General features: G+C 35.4%; 1 protein-coding gene across 1 annotated transcript; it reads right to left on the bottom strand.

The window, feature by feature from the left end:
- Positions 1 to 1,389: 1,389 nt before the first annotated feature.
- fgfbp3 (fibroblast growth factor binding protein 3) lies at positions 1,390 to 8,094 on the bottom strand. Its single transcript, XM_059359357.1, has 3 exons — positions 7,466 to 8,094; positions 5,309 to 5,591; positions 1,390 to 3,357 (listed from the first exon to the last, which is right to left on the bottom strand). Exons 2-3 carry the CDS (start codon positions 5,584 to 5,586, stop codon positions 2,916 to 2,918), a joined length of 720 nt encoding a protein of 239 aa, XP_059215340.1. The 5' UTR covers positions 5,587 to 5,591; positions 7,466 to 8,094; the 3' UTR covers positions 1,390 to 2,915.
- Positions 8,095 to 9,252: the final 1,158 nt, after the last annotated feature.

The raw sequence follows: 9,252 nt of genomic DNA, 5'->3' as shown, positions 1-9,252 counted from the left end.
AAACAGGACAGAAAAATATCTGAACATGTCTCCACCTGGAAGGTTTCAGCAGGCTGAGTCTGACAGGTTCAGCTGGCGGAAGGATCCATGCAACAAGCAACAAAATCTGGAAATATAGACACAAAATAACCAACAAGAGACACAAAACGACCAACAAGAGACACAAAATGTCCAAAAGAGACGGAAAAATTACCAAGAAAACATAAAATTACCAAAGAAAGACACAAAATTACAAATAAGACACACAATTACCAAAAAACACAAAATTACGAACAAAAAAAGACACGGAATTACAAAAAAAAGACACCTAATTAAGAAAGTAATAAAAAAGATATAGAGGTGAAAAACTAGTGGAAAACAACAAAAATCAGGAGATAAGAGGAGTTCATGTGGGGTTTTAATGCTAAACTAAAAAAAATCCTCACACAAAGACACAAAATGACGAAAAGAGAGAAAAAATTATCCAAAATTACCCCAAAAAAGACATAAAATAACAAAAAAACTAAAAAAAAACACTAAAAAAGACAGAAAATTACCAAAAAAGAGACAAAAAAACACCAAAAAAGACACAAAAGTACCAAAGGAACACAAAACATAAAGAGTTTAAAAACTAGTGAAAAACTACAAAAATCAGGAGATAAGAAGAGTTCATGTGTGGTTTTATTGCAATAACTCAAACTTTTAGTCTCTTTTCTGCAATCTGACTCTTCTCTTTAATTGACAAACCCAGGACTTTCACCCAGGATAATTAATTTTAAAAAAGAAAGACGTAAAATCACCAAAAAAGACACAAAATTACCAAAGGAGCTAAAGGGATAAAGGGGCTAAAAATTAGTGAAAAACGCCCCCAAAAAATCTTGCAATATACGGAACATAATTACAGTCTTAATATATTTATATATATTTATCAAGTTTATCACACTGATTAAATGAGGTTGAAGATATTATTTCTGATCTGTTGTTATCCCTTTTGGTCTTCTAGAATAAGTTTTCATTGATGGAATCACTTCCAAAATGAGTTTGATAAAAACTTTACAGATTAATAATTGTTTCTACTTTTTTCTGCATAAAACTCTAAAACAACTTCCACCCTGCTCGAAACTACCAAATGTTTAAACATTTTTTGGCATTTTGACCCTTTAAGCTTCCTGTAAATGAACATAGTTACATCACTTTCTACTTATTGTTCTGTGTCACTGTAACTGCGAACAGAAGTCGTTATTTTAAACTAAATCTTTTTTCTTAACTAAGAAGTTTTGGTGCCTAAATCTTATCACGTAGTTCCTTTTCATGTTCATATTTGATAAGATATTATTAATTAATTATATTAATTATTATTAAACCATTCACGAGACATTAACGAGAACAAAGTATAACTCAAAGTATAAATCCCTTTAAGCATTTTTTATTGTAGAATTCCAGAAACAAACATGTTAAAAATTTCATTGAAAAATATAAAAACAAATGATGCGCGTCTAAGTGCCACAAAACAGAAAAACAGCAGATTGTTGTTGTTTTTTTTTACAAAACAGTTACAAAGTTCATAGAAAATATTAGTTACACATCAATAAAAAACATCAAATCTATAATTATCAGGACTAAAATCACCAGCAGTGACTGATTGTTCACTAGACACTTTCAACTGCAGCTCAACTTCCATCTGATCGAACAAATCTAGAAACAAACTACAACAAAGTTTATACCACAGACTAAAACGTTTCATTAACACAAACTGACTCAGTGTGACATTTATAACGAGTTCAGGATTCCACTCATGTTGATGGGTTTGATTTAATGATTTAACAGTGTTTCCCCCAGCTTTACAGCTTTTATTTTGGTGGGGGGATCACATATTTCCCAACGTGGAAACTTGCATGGCCCCCCTCTTCTATGTTTTATTAAGGCAATTTTATTTTGACAGTCTTCTTGTAAATTATGTGGTGGATTCTGCCAACACATCCAGGGGTTTCCCATAAAAAAAACAAATTTAGTGGCTTCTCGCAGATTCTAATGCCACTATTCCATTATACACACTGATCTAATCATTGCATATTTTAATTGATTCTTGTAAAGCAGAATAAAGGTTCTTCTATGTTTTTTTAAGGCAATTTTATTTTGACAGTCTTCTTGTAAAATCTTAGGTTGATTCTGTTAACACATCCATCTGCTCTTATTATCCACAGGAAGTAATTCAGACCATCAGGCACAGTTTAGCCTTTTGAGATTAAAAAAACTTTACTTGTCAGCTAATGCTAACTGTTAGCTGGCTGGGTGTGTGTGTGTGTGTGTGTGGGGGGGGGGGGGGGTATATTTTAATTGATTATTGTAAAGGAGAATTAAGGTTCTTCTATGTTTTCTTAAGGCAATCTTATTTTGACAGATTCTAATGCCACTATTCCATTATACACACTGATCTAATCATTGCATATTATGATTTTATTTTGACAGTCTTCTTGTAAATTCTGTGATGGATTCTGTTAACACATCCATCTGCTCTTATTATTCACAGGAAGTAATTCAGACCATTAGGCACAGTTTAGCCTTTTGGGATTAAAACAACTTTAATTGTCAGCTAATGCTAACTGAACAGTGTGTTTGGATGGTTTGGATCACCTGGGACCGGCCTGGACAGGTAGATGGTATTTAGTCTAGTAGAGATGATGTGGGGGCGGGACTGAGACAGACAGGTGATATAATATAACGAAGGGGAAACACTGTTTGATATCATTTAGATTGCCATGTTTTAATTGTCTCGTTCAAACTTAATAATAAAAAGCTGATATTAACAGTATTTTAGGACTGAATCCCAGTCTAAGTGGCTCAAATTTGACCTCATTTGATTTTCTTTCTTTATCTTGTTTTCAGATTGTGAACTCCGCCAGAAACCATCTTCACGTCTCCTTCCTGGTTCCCCATCAACCCTCGAAGAAGCTGACGAAGAAGGAGCAGACGGAGGTCCAGCCCTCGCTGCAGTAGCTCTGCACCGGCGCCATGTCGTTCACCAAGCCTTCGTCATCTCCAAACTCAGTCCTCTCCTCCTCCAGCTTCTTCTTCTCCTCCTCCTCCTCCTCCTTCTTCTTCCTCTTCTCCGCCTTGCCTCCGTCTGAGCTCTTCCCGTTGGCCGGCTGTCCCTTCTTCTTCTTGCCCTCCTTCTTCTGGTCCTCCCCGCTGCGCTGGGCCAGCTTCATGTGGGCTTCAGCGGGAGCTTTCTTGCAGGTTTTGGCCTTCAGGACTTTCTCTCCTTCGCAGGCGTTCTGTCTCTTCTTCAGCTTCCCCACCAGCTGCTTCCAGTACTGGCTGGACTTCACCCCGTAGGCCTGGCAGAGGTCAGGCTTACCGGCGTAACGGCACCAGTATCTGCAGGAACACAAAGGATAAAGAGGTGAAGAACAAACAAACAAACAAATCCAGGACTTTCACCAGGAGACCCCAAAAAAACCATAAAATGACCAAAAGAAGACCAACAGAGACACAAAATGACCAAAAAATACATAAAATTACCGAAAAAAGAGACAAAATGACCAACAGAGACACAAAATTACCAAAAAATACATTAAATTACCAAAAGAAGATGTAAAATGGCCAACAGAGACACAAAATGACCAAAAAATACATTAAATTACCAAAAGAAGACGTAAAATGGCCAACAGAGACACAAAATTACCCAAAATACATTAAATTACCAAAAGAAGACGTAAAATGGCCAACAGAGACACAAAATGACCAAAAAATACATTAAATTACCAAAAGAAGACGTAAAATGGCCAACAGAGACACAAAATTACCAAAAAGAGACACAAAATGACCAAGAATGGACGTAAAATTACGAAAAATAGACAAGAAATTACCAAAAGACACACAACAAAACCAAGAAAATACATAAAATGATCAATACAAGAACAGAAATGACCAAAGAAAAGACAAAAAATTACAAAAACAGACACGAAATTACCAAACAAAAACACAAAATTACCAAAACAGAGAAAAAAAAAAGACATCAAATCACCAAAAAAGACAAAGATTCTGTCTGGGTCTGAGTCGTGACCAGATGTGAGCTGAGCTCTCAGGTTGGACATTTATCAGGTGTGTTTGTGATTTACTGAAAGAGCTTTCAGTCCCTGAACGCCCCACACTGTATGACCTCATCACAGAGTCCAGCCTGAACCATAAATATGCATCAAATGTTCCCATTAGGCCGTGGTCCAGATGGAAACTGCTCAGCAGAGGAACCAGCTGAATAATAACTTACAGCTCTGAGTCTGAGTCTGATAGAAACTCTGTCAGCTTTATTCTACACAGTCTAACTGCAGGAACTAGCAGAGGGTTACACTGGCAAAAACTGCTTTAAAGGTTTTAAATCTTTTTCTTTAACTGGCCAGTCAAGTGGGTTATAGGCAGATAAGTGATATGACAATTATTCTACATGTATTGGTGACTTTATGTCTCTTTATATCATTTTGTGTCTTTTTTTGTCGTTTTGTGTCTCTTTTGATCGTTTTGTGTCTCTTTTGATCGTTTTGTGTCTATTTTGGAAATGTTGTGTCTTTTTTGGTTAATTTTATGTCTTTTTTATCATTTTGTGTCTTTTTTCATAATTTTGTGTGTTTTTTTCATAATTTTGTGTCTTTTTTCATAATTTTGTGTCTTTTTTTGTTCATTTTGGGTTTTTTTTAGTCTTTTTATGTCTTAGTTTGGTTATTCTGTGTCTTTTTGTGGTCATTTTGTGTCTTTGCTTGGAAATTTTGGGTCTTTTTTGGGTCTTTATATATATATATATATATATATATATATATTTATTACTTTGTCTTTTTTATCATTTTGCGTCTTTTTGGTAATTTGGGGTCTTTTTATGTGTTTGTTTGGTCATTTTGTGTCTTTTTTCAAAATTTTGTATCTTTGCTTGGAAATTTTGTGTCTTTTTTTTCTTTTATATATATATATATATATATACATTATCATTTTGTGCCTTTTTGTGTCTTTATATATCTTTGTTTGGTCATTTTGTGTCTTTTCTTGTCTTTTATATATATATATATATATATATATATATATATATACATATATTATCATTTTGTGCCTTTTTGTGTCTTTATATATCTTTGTTTGGTCATTTTGTGTCTTTTTTTGTCTTTTATATAAATATATATATATATATATATATATATATATATACATATACATATATTATCATTTTGTGCCTTTTTGTGTCTTTATATATCTTTGTTTGGTCATGTTGTGTCTTTTCTTGATGATGTCATGTCTTCTCTTGTTAATGTTGTTATTTTTGGCTAGATGAATGCGTCCTCACCTCTCCGTGTCCCCCAGAGTCTCGGTGCTGCAGTTGACCAGCAGACTGACCAGCCCGTCTCCAGACGTCTGCCAGACGCAGCGGTGGCCGTCCTTGGTGCTCAGCTCCCCGGAGCCCGGCACCGACCGGTTCCTGGCTCTCTTGGCCGGCGGCGGCGGGGACGACGGAGGCTGCCGCGGTTTCTCAGGTTTGGCCTCGCCGGGCTGCCGCTTGGCTTCAGAGAGGGCCGGGAGGAAGAGGAGCAGGAGGAAGAGGAGGCTGCACCGCACGACGCTCATGGTGGCTGGAGACAATTACCAAAATAAGACAAAATATTACCAGAAGAGACAGAAAATTACCAAAATAAGACAAAAAATTACCAAAAGAGACAGATAATTATCAAAAAAAAGACAAAAAATTACCAAAACAGACAGATATATACCAAAGAAAGACAAAATTTTACAAAAAGAGACAGATAATTACCAAAAACAAACACAAAGTTACCAAAAGAGACAGATATATAACAAAAACAAAGACAAAAAATTACCAAAAGAGACAAAAAAAACACAAAGACAATACATAAAATGACCAAATAAGGAAGTAAATTGACCAAAAAAGACACAAAATGACCAAAAAGAGACATACAATTACCAAGAGAGAGAAAAAAATACCAAAAAATACATAAAATGGCCAAAACAAGAACAGAAATTACCCAAAAAGGCACAAAATTACCAAAAGAGGGACAAAAATACCAAAAAAAGACAAAACACTACCAAAAGAGACGCAACATTGCCAAGAAAATACATGAAAATTACCTAAAAAGACACAAAAAAGACACAAAATGACCAACAGAGACACAAAATACCAAGATAAATACATAAAATGACCCAAAAAAGACATAAAACGAGCAAAAGAGATGCAACATTGCCAAGAAAATACATAAAAAGACCAATACAAGAACAGAAATGACCAAAAAAGACACAAATTTACCCAAAGAGACACAAAATGACAGAAAAAGACGTAAAATTACCAAAAGAACAAAAAATACCAAGAAAATACATCAAATGACCATGAAACTACCAAAAAAGATGTAAAACGACCACAAAATGACCCAAAAGAGTCACAAAATTACAAAAATATGACTATCTTCATCCAGATATCTTGATGTGAGGTTTATTCTTTGCAGCCTTCATCCCAACAAGCATTAAAGCTTTGAAACAATCTGCTCTGACAGACAGGATGTTGGATCGTCATCAGGTATGAAGAAGATAAAATCACTTTAAACTGTCTGTTATCACTTCAACACAAAGACTGAATCCTTCTTTGTCTCCAGTGTTCCATATTCAACACCAGGTTCAAAGGAAATGCTCAGAAAGCCTCTTGACTATCAGACAGATAAGAGTCTCTATAATAATAATAATAATACATCAACACTTGAAACTTCCAACACAAGGACGAGTAAAGAGAAATAAGTCTCCACTGAATGGATTCAGCACTTCTGATGTTGAGAAATGAGAATATTTGATGCCTTCAGAACGTCTCGGTGACACGACTCGAGTGTTAAACGTCACCAAAGGAAAAAGAAACAGACAATAAAGAGGAAACAGAGCGGGGGTTCGTCTGTCAGAGGATTATTGAAAATCAGCCGAAGAGACTGGACCGGACACAACACAATAAACTGCAAGTTTCTGCCTCAAAATGCATGAAATTATCATAAAATAAGCATGTTTTTAAAAAGGAGACATACAATTACCAAGAAAATACATAATGGCCAAAAAAATCCACAAAACTACCAAGAAAATACACAAATTGACCAAAAAAGACACGAAACTGCCAAGAAAATACATAAATAACCAAAAGAAGACACAAAATTAGCAAGGAAATGCATAAATGACCCAAAATAACACACAAAACTACCAAGAAAACACACAAAATGACCAAATAATACACGAAACTACCAAGAAAGGAATCGTGCAAAAATACTGCACTTCAGTGTCTTTTTGCACTCATCATCTAATACTGTTGGCCTGTTTATAAGCTATTTTGTTAAGAGGTTTTATTTAAATGCATATTTATTATAATTCTAACCAAATGAACTGTTTGTCTTTCAGGTGAGTCATAATTTGTTCATCAAATGCAGTTAATTAGATCCTGAGTCAGCATTTAAACACCTTTTACCTTTAACACTGTGGGGACAAAACAGTTAGCATGATGCTAAAATGAATCAATGTTAAATCAAATTAAATCAGAAGCACATAGTGCTGCAGAGCTCTGAGGAGTTTGTTTCAGGACAAGTATTAGTTTTCATTGGGTATCAATCAAAGACATTTTTTGTCCTAAATTTGCTGCAAAACGATGAAATGTGCATCTTTTTTTCAGCCTGCGGTGGATTTGTGACGCAGCGATGAGTTGCATTGTATCAATCACATGGTGAGTTATTGTGAAATGTACCGACGCCACCTGGAATACTCAATTCTGATTGGCTGAAGGGTGTGCACCAACAGTAGAGATGGTGATCTGGTCTCTTTTCAGTGATCCGGATCTTTTGTCTCAGATCACCAAGAAGATCTTTTGGCTCTTTGGCTCCCAAACGGCTCTTCATTTGACCACTAATACCAATCAAACCTTCGCCCATTACATGCCTTGTGTCTGAGGTTGATTTGCTGATCAACATATTATTCTGTTGCAGCGGAGACACTAATGTTTCACAGACTCCTGTGAGAACAGGTTGTTCCAGTTGTAAAATCCCTTGTTACTCTCTGACTGGCTTGAAGAACCACTCTGCTACACAAAGCAGATAGAAAATGCCTATAAAAACCTAAAGCATAGACAATAAAAAAGGACAGATATTGAGCAGCAGGTGACAACGACCTCGCTAAACTGCTGCAGCTCGCACCGGAGCGAAAATACATAAATTACCAAAATAGAGACACAAAATTACCAAGAAAATACATAAATAAGCAAAAGAAGACAGACACAAAATGACAAAAAAGACACAAATGAACCCAAAAGAAACACAAAATTAGCAAGAAAATACATAAATTACAAAAAAAAAAAGACACAAAATTACTAAAAAAAGAGACACAAGATTAGCAAGATAATACAATGACAAAAAAAGACACGAAACTACCAAGAAAATATAAAAATAACCTATAGAAGACACAAAATGACCAAAAAGACACAAATGAACCCAAAAGTGACACAAAATTAGCAAGGAAATACATAAATGACCAAAAAAGACAGAAAAAAGACCAAAAATAACCAAAAAAGACACAAAATGACGAAAAAAGACAAAAAAATTGCAAGAAAATACATGAATGACCAAAAAAGACACAAAATGACCAAAAAAAGACACAAAATAAGCAAGAGAGTACATAAATGACCAAAATAATGACCAAAAATTACCAAAAAAAGACCCCAAAGCACGCACGTGAATTGGGGGTGGTGCACTTTTTTCAAAAAGGCGTTTTTGTCCCCTGCAGTTTTCCCGTCCCATAGAGAAGCGTCAGGCACTAGGACCAAACGTACACATGGATCTGAGCGATGTCCACACGACCGCCTTACTGCTGCTGTGCTGCCATTTATTTTGAGTTTTCCTCTGATAATGTCCACAAATAGTAGATTATATAATTTTATTTCCACCATCATATTTAACCAATCAAAAGCCAATATTGTCCCAAACTATGTTGTGCATTTGGGCCCCTGCACACTGAGGGCCCTCGGGGTGCTTGGGCCCCGGCCCTTTTTGCCTCGTATTAGAAAGTGCCCTCTGAGGTTTTTTTTGTTTGTTTTTGCTTTTTAAATAACGTGAATAAATAGGGATGTAAAAAAACAATTAATAATAGTAATGTTATGATACTATATAATATACAAGGAGCACACCTACAACGAGCATTCCTTTACAAGTATTTATTTATACAGCAACCTATGACCTTTAACCTCAAAATGTGTGTGTGTGTGTGTGT

Source organism: Centropristis striata, chromosome 20 (genome assembly GCF_030273125.1).
Source record: "Centropristis striata isolate RG_2023a ecotype Rhode Island chromosome 20, C.striata_1.0, whole genome shotgun sequence".
Classification (NCBI taxonomy): Eukaryota; Metazoa; Chordata; class Actinopteri; order Perciformes; family Serranidae; genus Centropristis; species Centropristis striata.
Note: the sequence above shows the minus strand (reverse complement) of the source record. Positions and strands in the feature narration are given on the sequence as shown.

Bases quoted from the DNA above. Each gene is read 5' to 3' on its own strand.
- fgfbp3 (XM_059359357.1), bottom strand. From the start codon at position 5,586: ATGAGCGTCGTGCGGTGCAGCCTCCTCTTCCTCCTGCTCCTCTTCCTC. The intron at 3,358-5,308 runs GTGAGGACGCAT...GTGTTCCTGCAG, and splicing joins ACTCTGGGGGACACGGAGAG to ATACTGGTGCCGTTACGCCG.